Source organism: Carcharhinus amblyrhynchos, chromosome 26 (assembly GCF_965287045.1).
Source record: "Carcharhinus amblyrhynchos chromosome 26, sCarAmb.v2.hapA, whole genome shotgun sequence".
In the NCBI taxonomy this organism is placed as follows: Eukaryota; Metazoa; Chordata; class Chondrichthyes; order Carcharhiniformes; family Carcharhinidae; genus Carcharhinus; species Carcharhinus amblyrhynchos.
The window spans coordinates 21,666,769-21,688,571 of NC_137349.1; the positions used below are offsets into that span (position 1 = coordinate 21,666,769).

At 39.1% G+C, this 21,803-nt stretch overlaps 1 protein-coding gene across 1 annotated transcript in view; it reads left to right on the top strand.

Moving 5' to 3' along the window:
- LOC145358906 (unconventional myosin-Vb-like) overlaps positions 1–21,803 on the top strand; it is a 104,795-nt gene that overhangs the window by 12,089 nt on the left and 70,903 nt on the right. Inside the window, exons 3-8 of the mRNA XM_080213279.1 lie at positions 2,970–3,141; positions 7,152–7,296; positions 11,813–11,969; positions 12,270–12,413; positions 13,303–13,384; positions 15,584–15,691. Coding sequence (XP_080069405.1) covers positions 2,970–3,141; positions 7,152–7,296; positions 11,813–11,969; positions 12,270–12,413; positions 13,303–13,384; positions 15,584–15,691 — 808 coding nt within the window. The remainder of the gene's footprint in view (positions 1–2,969; positions 3,142–7,151; positions 7,297–11,812; positions 11,970–12,269; positions 12,414–13,302; positions 13,385–15,583; positions 15,692–21,803) is intronic.

Sequence of the window (21,803 nt, forward strand, 5' to 3'; positions counted from 1 at the left end):
ATAAGATTTTGACACTACACATGTCCCATGTGCAAAGCTTTTAATTTATAGATACATGTTCCTGTAACTAGGGCAATGGTTTATTTTTGCACAGATGCTGGAACAAGTTAGCACCATAACTTTTTATTTGCACATCGACACAAGTTCAGGATTTCTGAATATTTGATACGCAAATGACTAATGGTACGCAGGTTAGATGTGTGAATTTCCTGTGTTCATGTGAGATGTTGGTTTGAAGACACAATTGACCCTTTATTTTGAAGGATTCTGGGGCAGCATTGTTATCTGGCTATGGGGGGGAAAAATACATCACATTAAACACTGCCCTCTAGTGGGGGTTTGGATTTGTTGCTGTGCCTGTTCAAGTAACAGGGAAAATGTTCAATGCAGAACTTTCTTTCCAAATGTTTGTTCGCATTTGTGGATGTTGGTACTGCTATGTAGCAGTTTTTTTTCATAATGTTAAACAGCAAAAAACATTCAAACTGGTAGCGGGAAGTACCACATTGGAGAATTCTGGCCCTGATCTTGTTTCTTCATATTTATAGAACCTATGGTTTTTTTTAAAGCTTGTTTTAGTGTCGCCAACAGGCTTAACACTGCAGTGAAGTGACTGTGAATGTCCCCTAGTCATCACACTCCAGCACCTGTTTGGGTACGCTGAAGGAAAATTTTAGCATGGCTAATGCACCGAGCCAGCACGTTGCTTGGACTTGGGAGGAAACCAGAGGACCTCAGGAAACCTGTGAAGACACAGGGAGAATGTGTAAACTTCGCACAGTCACCCAATTCTGTGGCTGTGTTCATGTGTATCTGAGACACCAAGGTGTGGACTGATATGACTAAAATGAATACCCTCCTAGCAAGAAAAGTAACCATTGTCCAAAGAAGCTGACAACTTGTACCTTCTGGGTTCAGCAGGCACACTTCAGCTTTCTCCCACTTGAAGATTGGATGGATATTCCAAATGGTGACAATTGAGACATTAAGAGGATTCTAGAAGCATGAAAGAAGTAAAATTTTTGTATCTTTAAATTTTCCTCGTTTCCATTTTTGTATTTTGCAATTGGATTTTTTGAAAAAGAAACATTTGGCTTCATCAACTATCACTTGCCTAAAGTTAATATAATCACTCCCCAGTTGTCTAAATCTCTGTCAAGTTCACAAATGTACTCCACCACAGTTCAGATTACTGCTACTCTTCCTCTCACCTCTAAGTACTCCTGCTCCATTGTTGTCCTCAACTGAGGATGGAATGAATTTTTCCAACTGGGTTTGCATTGACACTGCTTTCCCATTTGCTTGATTTGCTCCTGGAGTATTTGTTTCTCCATAAGCAACTTTTCTCCTATTCACTCCCTTTCCCAAATTCTCCTTTTGTCTATTGCATGCATTTAACTTCACTTTCTCATTTTGTCCCACAACCCATGTCATGATCTCAGTTAATAATGGAGCTCTGTATCAAAAGTGCACTCACATGGATGTCAATTCATTTTTAACAACAAAATCATTAAACATGAATAATTTGACTCTAATACAAAGCTCCTTCACTCTCTCCCACCTCACAAATGTATATCGACCTCAAGGATAATTCTGATTTAAAAATATACCTCGTGTTATAATGTTCTCAGTAAATAACCAGTTTTTGTAAATAGGTGAGCTGTGGTTAAACACATTCCATTGTGAAACCAAGTGGCAGATGCCAGCCAATCTAATTCCTGTGGATTTCTCTTCCAATCTCCCCAGATGATTATCATAAGTGTTTCCAAACTCCACTCAACTGTTTTAGCAAGAATCCATTTCCAGGTTTTCCAACTCTCCTTTCAGTATTCCTCTGCCTTGAATTGCTACATGTTTTCAAGCTTCCACACAATCTCTCACGTGTCCAGCCACCAACAAAACTCTTACTGCTTCTAATGTAGCCAAGTTCACCAGGTCTGCACTTTCCAACCCTATCTTTAACTTCAATGAACAGTACTGTGTTCATGTTCCAGTTCCTTTTGATGTCAATATTCCTGGGATCTTTTCATTTTCCAGTTCCTAGAACTAGCTGTTCTTTGGTTTCTGGGACTTCCTTTCTTTACTCCATTGCCCTGCATTTCTTTTTTTTGCTTCTGGCAGAACTGTTTCCCTCTAGGCAGAGCTATACCCCTCAGGCTAAGCTTCAACTGCCTTGGGTCCAACAGCTCAGTTTTCATTTAAGCCCTTGTTTAGTTTTTTCAAAAAGTTCAGATGCACCCAATGGTGCAGCACAGGCAGGCTGAAGAAGGAAGAGGCTAGATCCAGAAGTTGAAAAGTTGCTGCAGCTGGTGGATCTACACCATCCAAACCCTCAGCAGCAGAGTTGAGGAAGTTCTGCAGACATGTGCCATTTTTAGTATCAAGACTGAGCCCGTGTAATTTGGGTTGGTGTTGATTGAGGATCAGGCTAAACTCCGGAAGAACTGAAATTCTTTGAGGAATATGAAGGATTTTGACGGAGATTAACCTATGTGCTGAGTGAATTGCTGAGTCAATTAGTAGGATCTGTTTTGGATGTATCTGCCATTAAGGGGCAGTTCATAGTTTATAATCAACATAATTTTCCTGTTAATTTGTATTTAACTTGCCCTACTTCTGAGTTTTGGGGCATAGGGGCTTAACCAAGATGGTATTTATAGTGTTTGATTATTGAATAGTAAATAATCTATTATTTTAAATAGAGGAATTTTATGGCTTTATTCTTTCAGTAAACAGTTGGAATTTCATATTTTTAAAGAATACAACCTCAACCAATAAAGATCAAAATATAACAAGTAGTCAGTGTTGTTGCCTGACTTATTCATTACGCATGAACACCCCCCCCCCCACCCCCCCCCCAATCACTCTGAAAAGCTGCAATTACAGGAACTATCAAGGAACCTTTTGGGGAAGGAGTTTTCTTTTCAAAGATATGTTATAATATTGGGGTAATTCTCTCTTTGTTGTAGAATATTCAGTATCGTATTAATGAAAAAACTGAAGAATTACCATATCTGAGGAATCCTGACATTCTAATGGGTGAAAATGACTTGACAGCGCTCAGCTACCTGCATGAACCTGCTGTGCTTCACAACTTGAAAGTGAGATTTTTGGAGTCCAACAATATCTACACATATTGTGGTAAGTTGACTTGTTCGGTATCTGTTAAACCTGTGGTTAAAATTCATACTTTTTTGTATAAAAGCAAATTCTCCATCTATTTCACCCTGTTGATATTCAATGCGTGCTAGTCAATTTCTTGCATTCAGAGTTGCCTCAGTTTGGAATTCATAGAACTCCTACCATTCAGCCCAACTCTTTGACACAGCGCACTTATCTCTGAAATACCATGTATTAATCCCCCTAACACACGCATCTTGGGACACGAAAGGGCAATTTAGCTTGGCCAGTGGACCTAACATGCGCACCTTTGTCCATTTCTCCTGATGCTTTAGTGGAGTTGGTGTTTACTGTTCTTTACGTTCTATTCCATGAGGTAATAAATCTGTGTGCAATAGTAACTTGTTTATCCTTAGTTCCCCTAATTATCTTTCTTTATTCTTAATGAACTTTTTCCCCTTCCTAAGGGTGTGGTGACTTGTGTTCGACACTGTTCCATGGCTGAGGGAGGCCCTTTAGATACTTGTGAAATATGATTCTTAATTTTTTTAGGTTTAGTGTACTTCTGGTCTTCGTCTCCAAGTTAGCAGGATGGAATTAATAAGCAATTACAAAAAGTCTGTAGAACCAGCTGAAGAATGTTAGTGCATCTGCCCTTTTTTTGAGTTTTTAAATTTAGAAGCTGATCCTATTACTTGAGGCATTTCCATGTTAAAAATCATCCATGTTTTATCACATTAACTACTAACGTTAGCACTTTGTAGCAGCAATATTTATAAGGTTATAATTGTAGATCATTAGAGGGATCTGCTTCAGCAGTGTTAATCATGAATATTCAATAGCTAATACTCAAACCCAGCTATAAATGCTTGTTCCAAAGAACAAAGAAAATTGCAGCACAGGAACAGGCCCTTTGGCCCACTAAAACTGCATTAAACATGCTGCCCAACTGAACTAAAATCCCCTACCCTTCTGGGGACCATTATCTCCCCATTCCCAATCCTATTCATGTATTTGTCAAAATACCCTCTCAAAAGTCACTATTGTATCTGCTTCCACTACCTCCCCCAGCAGTGAGTTCCAGACATCCACCACCAACTGTTTTTTTTAAAAAGTCTTGCCTTGTACATCTCCTTTTAAATCTTGCACCTTAAACCTCTGCCCCCCGAGTAACTGATTCTTCTATCCTGGGGCAAAAGCTTCTGACAATCCATTCTGTCCATGCCCCTCAGCCTCTGTCATTCCAGTGGGAACAAACCAGTTTCTCCAACCTTTCCTCATAGATAATGGCATAGTAAGAAGTCTCTCAACACCACCAGGTTAAAGTTCAACAGGTTTATTTACCCTCGATACCAGGCATATCCTGGTAAATCTTTTCTGTACCCCCCTCAAGCCTCCACATTCCTCTGATAGTGTGGTGACCAGAATTGAACACCAAGTGTGGCCTAACTTGGTCAATAAAGCTGCAACATGACTTAGCAAATTTTTTAATTCAATGTCCTGGCTGATGAAGGCAAGCATACCATATGCCTCCTTGACTACCTTCTCCACTTGTGTTGCCACTTTCAGTGACTTGTACACCCAGATCTCTGTGCCTATCAATACCCTTAAGAGTTCTGCCGTTTACTGTATTAGATCTTCTGAAATGCTGGTATATTTGCATCTAAATGAAGTAGTACAGGTCCCAATCCAAAAATGACATAATCCATGCTAACGTGACAATTTAATGTCTTATCCAAAACACACTATCTCCAATAAATCTCTGAAGACCACTTATCACCACCGAAAACTGTTAAACATTGCCCTTCTGCCCATGCATGTAAAATGGCTGCTGGCTTTCACTAGGTGAACGTCCCTTTTAAAACCATGGGCATGTCAATGCTTTATAGTGAATGAAGTATAGTCACTGTTGTGGAGCAACAACTTCTGCAGATAATGATGTGTTAAACTAGTGTAAATGACACAGCATTTAATTGGTTAGCTGAATTTTAAATCTTGCCATGCATTAACCTCTGCATCAATGTAAACATGCACAACAGATGACTTTTTAGGAAAATTGCCTCTGCTGAAAAACAACAGGCAAAACCTTGGACTGTTCTCCCATCCCACTGTGCTGCTTTTTTTTAAGCCCAGTGGGCCAGGACACTCTAGCAGTGTGCAATATGCGCTGGGCGTCCAGGCCTCTGCACATCACCCAACACAGAATTTCAGGTGCCATCAGCTCTGAGCCAGAAATTGGCATGGAACTGCCTAGTATATGCAGCAAATAATGTTAATATAATTTAAATCCTATTAGCAGGCCTGGGACTGAAATCTCTGGGCCTGCTAGTGTCGCAAGGTGCCTGTGAGTTAAAGGGAAAAGGAAACATTGAATTTGAATGGAAGGTGTCAATTCTGACATATTCAGTGAATAATGTAGTAATAAGTAAATAATGAATAATATGGAGTATTGTCCAATTGTTGGGTGCATCACATCATAAACCAGAGCAGATTCAGAGGAAAGCATAAAGATGGTTAAGCCTTTATTTTAAGTGGAAAAATTGTTTAAGATTATTCCACTTTTACACTAAAAAATGAATTTATAAACCACTTGGAAATTGAACCAGAGAAATTTTGAGAAACTAATATTTAGTTTAGCCATCAACAAGCAGAATGGTCATTTTGTCTTTTAGGGCTTGTTCCAAAATGCAAGAGAATGTATTCAAGATTCAGTTCAATAAGGATGAAATTGGGTAGTACAAAATAAATTGGCCTTATTTTGGAAAGATGGGAACTATTTTAAAAGCAGAGTGGATGAGATTAGTGTGGTGGTGGTTTCCTACATTTTAACAGCGACTGCACTTCATAAAGTATTTAATTGACCGTAAAACACTTCAACACTGAGGTTGTGAAAGATGGTATATTTGCTCTTTTCTACAAATACTTTCCATTAAAATGCATAAAGTGAAGCTGCTTTATTTGCATGGTAAATGGGAACTAAACTCAAGTTGAATTGTCATTGTGATGAGTGTTAATTACTGCCAATCAACTCTGTCGAAAATTAACTTTTAAGTACTTAGCTATTCCTTTCTGTTGGTATGATCATGCTGGCTGTTCATGTCACACTCCCGCTGCAGGAAAGTTGGAGAATTTGGTGTCTAACCAAATCTCCATTTGTTGTAGCAGGATGGGGAAATTCTCACTGGCATGAACAGCCATAACATTGTGGTTGATTCTCTTCTGAATCCAATCTTTCATTCCCCTTCTTACTTTATCGTCTTCACCTATTTTGACAACCACCTTGATTTCAGTTCTTGTGCTGTTTTGTTTTATTGGTTAGGACATTAATATAACTGTTTTACCTGTTTACTCAGGCCGCGTTTCTCTCCCTGACATGTTAGCATCTTGCACTTGCCATGCAAAGGTTGTATTTAAAAAAAAACCTCAAATGTACAACGGCAAGTCAAAAATGCCTGCTATAGCAAATTGTGCCCAATTTGGGAGTAGAAACTCCTGGTTTGAAATGTTTTTAAAGTTTGAGTGTCATAAGTAGGCTTACATTAACACAACAATGAAGTTACTGTGAAATTACCCTAGATGCCTCATTCTGGCATTTGTTCAGGTATGCTGAAGGAGAATTTAGCACGTCCAATGCACCAAGTCCTTCAGACTGGGAGGAAACCCAAGCAGACACAGGAAGAACGTGCAGACTCTGCACAGACAGTGACCCAAGCCACAAATCCAACCCAGGTCCCTGCTGCTGTGAGGCAGCAGTGCTAACCACCATGCCACCCCACGCAGTAATATAATTCCTCCTTCTCTTGCCATGGGGACAGAAGGAAGATGTTGCTGACTTTTAAATGAGGACTGATCTTAAAAAGCCTTGCACTATTGGTTATGTAGCCACAGTGCCTGCTTGGAGTATTATGCATTGGTATACTCATGTTAATCCTCACACTAATACCACTTTACAAGGTTGACTATCCTAGCATTAGTAAATTTTAAATTGCCTCCTGCATTCTTAAATTGCTTAATCTGAGTTTTTCTTGTAGGTATTGTTCTTGTTGCCATCAATCCATATGAACAGCTCCCTCTTTATGGAGACGATGTAATTTACGCTTATAGTGGACAGAATGTGGGTGATATGGATCCCCATATATTTGCTGTTGCTGAGGAAGCATACAAACAGATGGCTAGGTAAGTACATGAAGTTGGGATTTCAATGTTTTTAAAAAGCAGTCAAGTATGATTTGTTGTATCAGTGATGTCTAATTGCAGAGGTGAAACCATATTCAGGAAGGGGTTGTAGCTAGTCCATTGCGCTTGGTGTGCCCATGATCATAGTTTTACCCTGGGAAGAATAAGCGATCAGTGTGGCCAAAGAGGCTTTACCTGATGCGATTTTTTTTTTTCCAAAGCCATCTTGGCCTTTTGGCTAAGATGAAGTGTCAGATCAAACCCGTGAAGGGGTGCAATGTGTCATCCTGTCAGCTTGGATTTTTTTTTCTCTGATCAAGCCCAAGATGGGATGTACATCCTTGTCTTTTTAGTTTGGATCTGGTTTGTCCCTCGTGGGGACTATGTTTGGACTTGATTGGCTTTTTTGATTACGAATAAAAAGGCACCAATAAAAGTGATGTCCAATTGAGTCGCACAAAACAATTTTTGGTCTCTGTCTGTAAAGAGTTTTTTCAGACCGGATCTGAGGTTGAACAAGTAAAGGTAGGAAGGGGGAATAAGAAAAGATGAAGGATTGGCTATATTCTGGCTCCTGTAATTAATGGATTGAATGGCCTGAAATTGATTACTTGCAAAACTGATTATATGAAGATTGTCATAGCAATAACTCCCATTTTATGCATTACTTTTCTAAACATAAAAATGTACCTCCAAATGCCTCAAATTTATTGCATTTGGAGGAGAGCAAAAACTGGTCTGAGGTTGGTTTGAATCGGAGTCTTAAAAGAAGCAGAGGCTGAGGAGTCCAGTGGGAGCTAAGCAGCTGAAGGTAGAGCTACTACTGGTGACATGAAAAGGAGAGTGAATTGAAAATGCTGCAAGAGGAAGATTGTGTGATGAGGCAAGGTAGTGATGGCAAAGATGAGCTAAACAACTTGGTGACTCCAATTGCAAGTGTTATCATTCTTGACTGATAGGATTCTCTTCTTTCCTACACCACTCTCCAGATGTTTGGCTCTAGCTGAGGTCTGAACTCTCACCACTTCTCTAGATGTTTAGCTCTGTTTGAGGGCTGAACTATGTTAATGTTGTTTCATAGATGGATGTTGGAAATGAGCATTAATTCCATAGGGAGTAGATAAGAAGTGAAGCTTTGAAGGGAGTTCCAGAAAGCAGGACTGAGACTGACAGTGTGGAGTTTGCACATTCTCCCAGGAGTGTCTGGTTCCTGCCGCAGTCCAAAGTTATGTAGGTTAGGTAGGTTAGCCTATGCCCAGGGTTACAGGAATGGGGCAGACTTGGGCAAGAAGCTATCTGAGAATCTCAATAGGTCAACTTACTATCAGAGGGAGAGGCATGAATAGAAAGCAATAGACTTTGCAGGGCTAGGGTGAGGTTAGGACAAGGATTGATACGTAGGCAAAGACTAATTTAACATTGAATATCTTGAGAGTTTGGGATAAAGGTGATGGGGATATGGTGGTAGACGCATGAATTGCCCAGTATTTGAAATTGGTCAAAAGTGACCAAAGATTTCTACAAGAAAACATTAGCTGCTTTTAATATTGAGTTTATTAGGAAGTTATAGTTCCTGGCTCTGGGATAGATGGTGGTGACATCACTGGACAAGTAATCTAGAGACCTTACCACAGCAGTTGGTGGAATTTAAACACTATTGATAAGATCTGAAATTGGAAACTTGTCTTAGTAATGATGCCATGAAACTATTATCAATTGTTGTAATATAGAATCCCTACAGTGCAGAAGAGGCTGTTCGGCCCATTGAGTCTGCAGCAACTTTCTGACAGAGCATCTTATCCAGGCCCTCACCTACACCCTATCCCTGTAACCCTGTGCATTTACCGTACTTAATCTACGCATCTTTGGACCCAAAGGGGCAATTTAACATGGCCAATCCACCTAACCTGCCCACCTTTTGGACTGTGGGAGGAAACTGGATCAGCCAGAGGAAACCCATGCAGACACTAGGATGTGCAAACTCCACACAGTCATCCAAGACCAGAATTGGACCCTAGTGCTATGAGGCAGCAGTGAAAATTCCAAATAGTTTATTGCCTCCTTTAGGGAAAGGATATGTCATCCTTATCTGGTTTGGCCTACACATGCTGCAGATCCACAGTAGCTTAGTTGAGTCTTTACTGCTGTCTGAAATGGCCAAGCAAGCCACTTGATTCAGTAGCAGTTAGGATTGGGCAGCATGTGTTAGCTTTGCCAAATACCATGAAAAAAATTTAAAGGTTTTTTTTGCATCCATGTTTGTTATCCATTGAAATCTTGCATTTTGTTCAAGGTATAGTAAGTTAATAAATAAGAGCAATTTTGCTGCACTTAATGTCACTGTTATATGACCAGTTTCTTGACTACTGGGCATAATAGCCTTGAGCAATATTCCTTAAAATTGCTTTACTGTGAATAGAGCAATTTTCCAAATAATAATATTTCAAAAAAGTCTTCTATGCATCTCAAACTTTTTATGCATTGTGTAGAATCAATACAAATCCTAAATGCAGGAAGCAAGTTGACCCACAGATTCTCTGAAAGAGCCCTATCCCTCTAATACCACACGTAGGCTAACCCATGTGTCTTTGGACTGTCGGTGGAAACTAGAGCACCTGGAGGAAACCAGACACTGGGAGAATGTGCAAACTCCCACAGTTACTCAAGGCTAGAGTTGAACACAAGTTGCTGTCAGGCAGCAGTGCTGGCCACTGTATTGCCACGATTTCCTTAATTGACTGCACGGTAATCATTTCTTGTATAGTGTACTTTGAAGAAGTAACATTAGACCCCTTCAAGCCTGAGTGTCATACTTCACCAAGCACTGACAATTATATATTCTCTTGGCAACAAATACTAGTTTAATGTCATGACTTAAATGTAAAATGTTGCATCCTGTGACAGCAATGAGGTTTTTTTGGGAATGTTGGTTGTTTTAATTAATGTTGCTCAATGAGCAATGATTTTGGCATTAATGCTATGAAAATGAATGTGGGCACTGTTTGGTACATTTATGATGTTGGAGAAGATAGGTTAAAATATGTAAGTGGCTTAATTTGTGTAACCTTGGGGTTGTAGATCATTGTCCAGGACACACCACCTAAAGGAGGTCAAAATTCTCTGCGTAACTTGTCCTATAAACTAGAAAAGATCACTTTGCTTTTTTAACTGGATGTATTTGAAGTCCCATTCATATAAATATAAATTTTCACCAAATACATTTTTACTAATCATGCATGAGTTCAATAGTTTTACTAACTATTGATGGACAAAATGATTAGCTATTATTATGTTCATGTTGTGAAAAGTTGAACTTGTACTTTTCTACATAAAACTCTGCCTTTTTATGCATAAGTCTGATTGCTTCAGCTAAAAATTATTTCAATGCCTTTAACTTTGTTTTAGAATGCCAACTGGTGATTTTTAGCAGAAAAGCAGATGGAAAACTGAAGTTTTTTTTTCTTGTAGACTCAGCATTTGTATTTTGTAAATGCTGGGGAGTTGGGTTTGGTTTTGTTTGGGTTGCTAATAAGGTGCCATCTTCATATTTTTGCATCCACACTGCTACCCGATTAATTTAAATACTTCATTGAGGCTGGAGTGTGGGCTTTCTGGTATTTCGACCAAATATTGTTTTAGTGGCGGGAGTAAACAAATATTGTTTCGACCAAATATTGCTTGCAGGTGCAGCAGGTGGTCAGGAAGGCGAATGGGATGCTGGCCTTCATAGCGAGGGGGATTGAATATAAAAGTAGGGAGGTCTTGCTGCAGCTGTATAGGGCATTGGTGAGGCCGCAGCTGGAGTACTGTGTGCAGTTTTGGGTGCCGCACCTGCGCAAGGATATTTTGGCCCTGGAGGGAGTGCAGAGGAGGTTTACTAGGCTGATACCGGAGTTGAGGGGGTTGAGCTATGAGGAGAGGCTGAATAAACTAGGCTTGTACTCGTTAGAGTTTAGAAGAATGAGGGGAGATCTCATTGAGACGTATAAGATGATGAATGGGATGGATAGGATAGAGGTGGAGAGACTCTTCCCGCTCAAAAAAGACAGTAGGACTAGGGGGCACAGCCTCAAGATAAAGGGGAGGCGGTTTAGAACGGAGTTGAGGAACTTCTTCACTCAAAGGGTGGTGAATCTCTGGAATTCTCTGCCTGTTGAAGTGGTGGAGGCTGCCTCGCTAAATATTTTTAAGAAGCGGGTTGATGGGTTCTTGATAAGAGAGGGGATTAAGGGTTATGGGGAGAGGGCGGGAAAGTGGAACTGAGCCACGACAGATCAGCCATGATCTTATTGAATGGCGGGGCAGGCTCGAAGGGCTAGATGGCCTACTCCTGCTCCTATTTCTTATGTTCTTATGTTCTTATGTTAGTCACCATTTTGGTGGGTTTTTATCCAATGGTGCAAATGTGTCTGGTCCTGTCTGTTGAAGTGAATTGAGCTAGTGATCTTGCCTGTACTGTTTAGCCATCTGAATCCAGGGTAGTACTAGAAATGAATGACCTGATCTATTTTAACAGGGATGGAAAGAACCAATCCATTATTATAAGTGGGGAATCTGGCGCAGGGAAAACAATGTCTGCTAAGTACATGATGCGCTATTTTGCGACTGTCGGAGGATCTGCCAGTGAAACAAACGTGGAGAAAAAGGTCCTGGCATCCAATCCTATCATGGAGGTACGTTTTGTACACTGCCATATGTGTATTTGACTTAAAGGCCTTGAGGTTTTTTAAATATTCTGCTTTCTGTAGTTGAAATTGGTATCAGTCTTTTACATTGCAAGGTAGTTGGCATTATTGCAGCCATACAGGAATGTCTTGTGCAATGCAGCAGATTCTGGGTGACAAAGACAAAACTCAGTCTCTCCCTCCCTATATTGCTTGTGTTGCACTTGTTCTGACAATTCAAATGATACAATATATTGATTAGCTAGCTTGTAGTTTTGCTGGCACTAAAATATTTCACATTCCAAACAGGCCATTGGAAATGCAAAAACTACAAGAAATGACAACAGTAGTCGATTTGGCAAATACATCGAGATCAGTTTTGATTACAGGCATCACATAATGGGAGCCAATATGAGAACGTATTTACTGGAGAAATCGAGAGTGGTGTTCCAGGTAAAGAATACTTTCCCCATAATTTTGTTTGAGAAATTTGTAACTGCACACAAACTTTGTTCTTGTCCAGAGTACTTGTACACGTACAGAATTGTTTGTGGATAATATACATAATGACAATGGAGGAAAAGTTGACCTCAAAGTAACTGCCTTTTCTTTTTTACTTTTCTAAGATTGAGTCTCCCATGCTACAAATATACAATGTTCATAACTTTGGAAAAGGCTTATTTCTCCATTGTGTACAGTTTAATGTTCAGTGGTTTGATTTGATCTGTTTGATATTCTGGTAACTGATCGGAGTAAATATACTTTGATTGCTTAAGACTTGTAGGTGGAGGAACAGAGTTCCATCCAGAGACCTGAGACTGTGCACATCCTGAAAGTAATGTCAGTAAACCTGTTGTAGACTTAGAATTAGTATAATTTCTGTAGAGATAAATCCAGTATGATATACAGCAAACTGGTGAAAATAACATGCTGCTAGGTTGTTGTTGTTGTTGTTGTTGTTGTTTTGACTTGGAACAGTATTTCTCAAAGTATTGCACAAAAGTAATTTGTTCCATCTTTTTCTGGTTGGCTGAAGGTATGATATTGTTTCCTGGAAACTGCATCTTTCATTTGAAACTGTTGGCAAATTTGGTCAGTTTAATGCCAGACTTTGTCTCCCAGTAATAACTCCAAATATTTCTCTGCTCCAATGCTCGCTCTCTAGCCTCTGAATTTGTGCCCTTTTGACCAAAGCCTGTTCTAAAATCTAATGCTACATTGTTCTGCTGAATTCCCATTTCATTCAGAACTTGCTGCTTTAGTCCCTAATTGATCCTACTGCTATTGTACCCAAGATTTGAGTTGCATTTGTTTAATTTTGCAATATTGCTTCATTTCTCAGGCCTACGAGGAGAGAAATTATCATATATTCTATCAGCTGTGCGCTTCAGCTAATTTAGCTGAATTTTCTGAGTTGAATCTTGGTAAGTATTGGACCATGGGGCATGTGAAGTATTAACATAGGTATGTACTAATTGGTTGCAAGAAGACTGGATTGTAGGTCTTGAGTTAGCTTATGCACGTCTATGTAAAACATCTTTACAAGATGTGGTGTGGGAGTGGCCTTGATATTACGTTATTAAGGGATTACTGTTTGTTTACTGCTGTGGTATACATTATGGAGGCAATAAAGTAGGATTCCTGAGTTACAGGTAGTTATTTGTCTGAAAAATGCCCATTAATGATTGATATGACCCTGTCTCAACGGATTTCAGTTTTTCTGAAATCAGTTCAGACCATTTGCTGTAATTTCCCTTTTATTTAATGACTTTTTAACCAAGAGCTGAGTGATAATTAGACAATGGAAAGGGTTCTCTGATCTCAAATATGCTACCAATGAGAATGGAGAATTTGGTACTAGGGCATCTCAGTCACAGCTGAGGCCAGAGAATTGAATTCCAGCCAACCAATGTATCAGTTCATCAAAGCACGTTCCTATATAAGGCAGTTTGGAGTGTAAGGTTATGGTGCTGTCACCTGTTGCTATGTTTTAATTCTGTTTAAGTTGCATCAAGATTTTAATCCATTAATTATTTTCAGTCTTGCTCTTGATTCTCATGGCTTTTTACTGTCCTTTTTCCAAGAAGTTAGTATTTTGATGTGGGGTTTTCAAGGTGGCTGGATACTCTCAAATTTCAGACAATACAAGACTCTCAAAGCTTGTGTCTCAGTTTAAAGACGTAACCTTTTATTTTGACCAGCAGCCGCCTGGAGAAATCGAGGAACTAGGGCAAATCGCAATGGAGCAGCTGGATCTCTTCAATGAGTTCTGATGTATACAATTCAAAACAGATCAATTATAGATTTTTTTTCAGTTACACTCACCTTTCATTAGCCTTTAAATCAATCATCTTCAAGATGTATAAATCAACAATAATACCTGTCATATACATTGGCCAATCATATCTTGCCCTCTGGCATAAAAGTATTTCATTAGTCCTTAAAATCCAGATGCTAACTCTTGTCTTGGCTAATCCTACTTCCTCTATTGCCTAGTAACCTCAGACACTAGCTACAAAGTTCAAATCAATATTCCCATAAGTTCCCCTATAGGTCACTGCCAAGCCATTAATGCCTTTGGCCAAAGTGAACAATGATTCTTAAATATTCAAAATAAGAGCATATGTGTTTTTAGATCATATAATCTCTTGCTGCATTTCATGTGAATAAACTGCTTTCTTCATACTTAAATCTGTTTTAAAGTCACTTAACACAATGCTGGTGGTGCTGCCAGTGTTTTAATGTCTAATGGTTTAAAAAATCTTTAACCTAATTAGGATTTTTCCCCTAACAGTATTGAGTTCAGGAAATATGGTGTTAGAATATGCTTCCATAGGGAATAAGAGGAAAAGATGTCATTGACGTAAAACTTAAGGATACAGATTATACGTAACTGCATTTGTACTCGAGTACATCACAAGTAACGATGCCATCTCAAAGTGATGCAGAGAGAGAATTCACAGGCAGGATTCTCCAATCTTGTGCCCTGATACCAGCAAGAACAGAGAATTTGGCGCTCAGTCAAAACTCCATTCACTGCAGTGTCACTGGAGAATCCCAGCTGCGGGTGAGGTCTGAGAACTTTGGCTCATGTATACGAGAGAGCACGATTATCACCACAATATCTGACAATCTAGGAGTTTTTATTTGCAATTATCAAATGCCTAACATTTGTGCTAATTATCAAATGAGGAAAATGGAAGGGTGACATGTTGCATTTGTCACCTGCCATTTGTTTCTTGGGACATTACTATTGACATGAGGTATGCTACTGAAACGGAGAAGGAAATGTCTAATTTCACAACATAGTCCAGTTACTTTCATATGGTTACCACTGTTGTCTCAGCGCTAGGGACCTGGGTTCGATTTCCCAGCTTGGGCCACTCTGTGTGGAGTTTGCTCGTTCTCTCTGTGTCTGCATGCGTTTCCTTCAGGTGCTCAGATTTCCTCGCATAGTTGAAAGATGTGCAGGTTAGGTGAATTGGCTGTGTTAAATTCTCCCTCCAGTGTATCCAAACAGGCGCCAGAGAGTGGCAACTAAGGGATTTCCACATAACTTCATTGCAATGTTAATGTAAGCCTACTTGTGACTAATAAACTTTATTTGAATTTTGGCTTTCCAGGTAGTGCCGAGAATTACTTCTATATTAATCAAGGAGGTGGTATTTATGTTGATGATCGAGACGATGCTGCAGATCTTGAAAAAACTCGAAATGCCTTCTCTATGTTGGGTATGTGTAGTTTAATTTCCAGTGCAACAGAACTTTTAATATCCTAGATATCTTATCAACTAATGTTTTTGCTTTTCATTTTGATTATGGTTCCTTTTTGTATGTAAATCTACCTGATGTGTTCATTGTGCTTGGTAATCAACTGTTTCAAATATATTGAAGATGATTGTCTTTGGAGTATATTAAGTTATCCAATTTTTATTGCAATTTCATTAACAGAAGTTGGAACTATCCTATATTTTGCTGTTGTTGAAAATGAGGAAACATTGTTGAACAGTAAATGTATATTTATCTAATTTCTTTGTAACTGTGGGGAAGAAATCTGCTAATGCAGATGCTTCCTTAACCCAACTTGTATATCTGAACAATTTGGAAAATTCATGATTTCTACTTTAAACTTTTGTATAAATTTACTGCAAGAATTCATACCAGGTTTTACCATCATTGCACAATTAATGCGTAATATCTAGTGTGCGTGCACAGGAATCATTTTGTACGAGGGAATAACTGTGGTGGTGGTCTATGTAAACTTTTAATGCCTTTTATACATTTCTTCTATACTTGGGTGTGCATTGAACTTTTTTTTGTGCACCTTACATCTTATACCAGCTCCTGGTAGATGTTAGATGTGTGCTTGACTGAGTAAACCTGCGTGGCCCAATTGATCAGAACCATGTGTCTTGATGTATTGTTTTGTTCCTGTTAAGCATCAGGAAAATCGATAAATTGGAATGGTTACTGCTGCCTAATATTTTTAAAAATCATCTATTATTAAATATAAACTGCTTTAGGCAGGGGCATTATGCTAACACAACTATTGCTTTTGCATGTTGATGAGACTTGCAACACTGCAAACAGATGTTTACCTAAGGCAAGTTGGTAACAATGGGGAATAGAAAATAATGGATTTTGAATGAAGTCTTAGTGGTTGAAAGTAGGAAATAAGGTGTGGACTTTGCATTTACACTGATTCAAAGTATGACATTTTGAAGAGGTTAGCTCAGATGAGGGAAGATCAAAATGGCAAAATTATGTTGAACCTATGCAAGGGTAGCCGCTTAAGATGTGGCCACTATAGGGATAGTCGTTTAACTCATAACAAACAGTGTCTGTGAAAGAAAAAGCCGATTGTTTTGTTTTATCACAAACAAATCCCAGAGAGTGATAACTAACTGGTATGGTAATTGTTACTGGACTTTAAAAATTGTTTTACAAAAAAAAGATCTGTGAACATCAGGTAGGTAGCACAATAAATACCGTTTGGAAGTTTGTGATACCATGTGCAGCCACGAGCTTAGTACTTTTAGTTTATTGTTTTATTGCCTAAACAATTAATATTGTAAAGTATTTGGGATATCATTCTCTGGATTTCCAACCTTTCCTCCATTATGTCAAATTGAAACATGCAGTTGTTTCAAGTTTCTTTACTAGGATTTGGATTTAACCTGGGGTGGTATTCACTGGCCATTCACTCCAGCAGGATTCCAGTGGGATTCTCCCGTCCTGCTGCAGTGAATGGAGATTTGACTGAGCACCAAATTCTCTGTCCTCCCTGGCAGGGGCAGCAGGGTGTGAAAGGCTGGAGAATTCCAGCCCTGGTATTTGCCATAGCCTTGTCCTTAATACAAGGAAATGTTGTTGTATTGTGACTATGGGTCGTGATCACGATTGAGATATTGTAAGCATCAACAACAGATAACTAACAAAACCTGGATGGCAACACAAAAAAAAGCTGGCTGCATGAGATAAAAAGAACAGATTTTAGAGAAGTTCGTTTGCAGAGATATTAAGGAGACATAGCGAGAGAAATGAGCTATTTTGTGCTGCTCGAGTCAGTGGGAAGCTAGAATTATCTTGCCAAAACATAACATTTGCCTTTTTAAACCTAACTTGTGTTGCTTGATGCATTATCCTGATACTATAGTGTCGTCTTTTCCAAAATGTGTTGTGCAGTCTCTACCTGCTGTATTTGTGGTCTGTAACCGGTTTTCACACTGCTTGTGATCCATTCATCTCTGACGACTAATTTTCATTTCAAAATGGGGGAGGAGGAAATTCCTTTGCTCTTTTCCATCACATTGGATGATTAGAATAGTTGCAGGTTTCTCCAAAATAGTGCTTGTAGGGTTTGAAATGACCTGGGCTGTGGAACAATGAGGAATAGAAAATGTGTTTTTAAAGGCAGGGAGAGGGAACAAAAAAAATCATGCTATGATCCAGTTCTTCAGTGTAGGCTAATAGTTGTTAATTAGACAGTGAATTTTAATGATGTAAGCATGACATCAGGGTCAGATGACCAAGATGCAGGATAGTCTACCTAGAGACCAATGTTTACCATGAGATCTTGGATATAAATATTGTCAATAAAAAAAAAGCTTCAAGATAAACTAAATATTGACCCTTTTCTCCAAGTCACTTGAAGTAAGTGAAATCTCTCTACAATATTAAGCACAAAGAAGAACTGTACTGGACAGCTTGAAATCAAAAGTACCAAGAATTGAACCCTCAAAGGGAAACTTTTCTCTTTGCTGTTCTGAGTTTCCTTAAACATTGACAGGAATAATGACAAATATGTCAACAAAGAGCTGTTAATGCTGTAGCAAACTAGGCATACCTGCAACAGATTTAAAGACTTAAATTCATTGAAAAATGTGTAGTGCTGATGCTAACTGGTTTGGGTTGACTCGTGTTTAACTTGCCTCCAAGGCAACTTCCTTGTTTGGGTACGTATTTCCCTTGGGGAATTAAGTTGTGGAGAATCTGAGCCTAATTTAAATGTTTGAAGGCAAAAGGGTGAAAAGCTTAAACTGTTAGTGTTTGGAATCAGCTTGCCTTTTTAGAAGTTCAAATTACACTTAAAAATGACAGGACCCACTAAGGATTAATTAATCTTTAATTTATTGGTTTGGGCAGAGAGAGTGAGCATCTGTCATCAGTAATAAAATTGTTGATCTGTTTTGTGAGGGTGTCAGTTCTGGGAAGGGTTTGTAGTGGATCTGTCCCTTACTCTCCCCAGCCTTTCTTTCCCTGTACTAGCATTTATATTGGAGGATTGGGAGTATCTAGAATTATAGTGGTAACTGCTCCTGTACTGCAATTGCAGGTTTGTTTCCCTGAGAGTATTGATCCTGTTTACTGCTGCATGGAAATCTACTTAATAGTTTTCTTTTGAAAGCTGATGTAATACTGTAGTGATATTGCATTCATTGTATGTTTATTAAATAGCTATTTTCTGATTGCCATGAGTAAGTTTTTTTTAAAAAAAACTTTTTATGGTGGTTGCCGTCTTGGACTTGATTAGTTTGTCACATGACACAGATGAGTGGGAAAGCAAATTGCATGGAGGACATGGAAAGTCTGCAGAGATTTGGATGGGCTGAGTGAGTGGGTGAGGATCTGGCAGATGGTGTATAACATTGACAAAGGTGAGGTTATCCACTTTGGAAGGAATAATAGTAAAATGGACTATTTAAATGGTGATAAATTACAACATGCTACTGTGCAGAGGGACCTGGGGGTCCTGGTGCATGAATTGCAAAAACTCAGTCCGCAGGTGCAGCAGGTGATCAAGAAGGCAAATGGAATGTTGGCCTTTATCACGAGGGGGATGGAATATAAAAGCAGGGAGGTCTTGCTGCAATTGTACAAGGTACTGGTGAGGCTGCAACGAGAGTACTGTGTGCAATTTTGGTCCCCTTATTTGCGAAAGGATCTATTGACCTTTGGAGGGAGTACAGAGAAAGTTGACCTAGGTTGATACTGGAGATGAAGGGGTTGAGTAGATTGGGCCTGTACTCATTGGAGTTTAGAAGGCTGAGGGGGGGATCTTATAGAGACATAAGATAATGAAGGGGCTAGATAAGGTAGAGGCAGAGAGATTCCTTCCACTTAGAAAGAAAACCAGAACTAGAGGACACAGCCTCAAAATAAGGGGGAGTCAGTTTAGAACAGAGTTGATGAGGAACTTCTTTTCTCAGAGGGAGTGAATCTCTGGAATTCTCTGCCCATTGAAGCTGTGGAGGTTACCTCGTTTAATATGTTTAAGTCACAGGTAGGTAGACTTCTGATCAATAAGAGAATTAAGGGTTATAGGGAGCAGGCGCTAAGTGGAACTGAACCACTTTCAGATCAGCCATGATCTTATTGAATGGCAGGGCAGGCTCGAGGGGCTGGATGGCCTACTCCTCCTCTTTCTTATGTTCTTATGTTTACATAGTTAATTTTTCAATTTAATAGTGGTGATTCTAGTTTGACTTCTATCCTATTTCAGAAATTCATTTTTTAATTTTCAGATTCCTTAGACAGTTATCTACAATGATATCTCGACAGTTTGTGATCAGTGTGATATTTTCCTTCTCGTGGGGACAGCAATTTTTATTATTCTTAGCAATGTATTGCCCAGTACAAAAATACTGCTTCAAATGCAGGGACCCAGTTTGAACTATTGCTTCTAAGTGCTTTGCTGAAGCAAAATATCACATGTTACAGCTTGGTCATCCTACCCCTGACCACAGCCTTCAAATGCAGGGACAAGTTTGATTTTTCCCTTTCAGTAATCCAGATGTAATATTTATATTGGATACACAGGTTTGAGAAGTATAACATTAGTAAGAAACTTGTGAAATACAAGAAATTTCCTACAAATTTGACAATATCACTCTATGGTTGTGTATACCTTCAGCTCTGTTGCTTCCTGGTTTATGCTAATATCTTCCTCAGTTAAAAAGAGCATGCAGACTACTGAAATGCTCCAAGTTCAGTTCTATGCATAGAAGTGTTTGTCACAAAATAGAATTTTGATTTTGAAGAATCTGGCTCCTTCAGTGATGAGATTTTAATTCTAAGCATTAGGTTTCTGCCAAATGCGCTGTCACTGGGGCTGGTTGTGATGGGTTTTTTTCTTGGCTTCCCTGGGCATCTGTATCAGCCTGGCAATGCTCAGTATTGTGGTGTCCAACTTGTGCAGCCATCAGCTGTGAGATTTTATTATTTCCAAGAAATTGAAGGTTCAGCTACCGAAAGTGTGTGTTTGTTTTAGTTTGTTGAACAGTCATAAAATGGCTAAGTTAGAATTGCATAATAATGGGCACCAGTATCTAACTCAAACATAAGAATTTACGTTCTTCCTGGAATCTTACCCATGTGTTTCAAAGTGTTAAACTGATTTTGAATATTGATATTCATAACTAAGGCAGTATACCTTTTGAAGAGATTGGTCTATTCCTGATATGCTAATTTGTAGTCGTTGCAATCCCTGAAAAAGACCTAATCTTTAAAGATGTGTTCCAGAGACTCGAGGAAAGAACCTATGGACACAGGATTTCACTTTAAGACTGTAACACTAGTCAAACGTTCGTTAATAGGCAGCTAATCCATTAAACTAAAGAAAAGGTATCTTGGCATTAACTAACTATCTAACACAAAATAGGACTTATGAAACCCATTCACTGGGTGCCACCCTTCTGGCAGATACGTGGGAACAGTCCTACAATCTTTCCCAGCTCTCCAGCAGAGGCTGATGGCTCCTTGCTACGTTAATTGAAATGATTGTTCAAATTCTATTAAGTTTTTCAGATGTAATTATCACCAAAAGACATACGTCAATGAGTCCCTACTCAAATTTTCAGGATCCTGCCCGTTCTGTTTCTTTCCTTTGAGAAGGAATTGAACACTGCTTGGTTGCTTACATCAAACTGTTCTTCTCTCCTTGCCCATATCAGTAGCTCTGGTTCTCTGCATCTCCATACACAGGAGTTTTCCTCTTTTTTATTTCTCTCTGCAAAGTACTACATGTAAAGGTATTAAAACTGTCGCCCTCTTCAATGGGTTTCTGTTTTCGTTTTTCTGCCTATGGCTATCAGGTCACGGGCATGTCTCTGAGCTGAAACATTTACACGATAACAAGTCTCAACATCAGGTTTATTTGGTAGCAAATGCCACTAGCTTTCGGAGCACTGCTCTTTCCTCTCCTGACAAAGGAGCAGCGCTGTGAAAGCTAGTGGCATTTGCTACCAAATAAACCTGTTGAAATTTAACCTGGTGTTGTGAGACTTAGTGTTTACCCCAGTCCAATGCTGGCATCTCCACATCCTGAAATGTTTATCCAGAATTC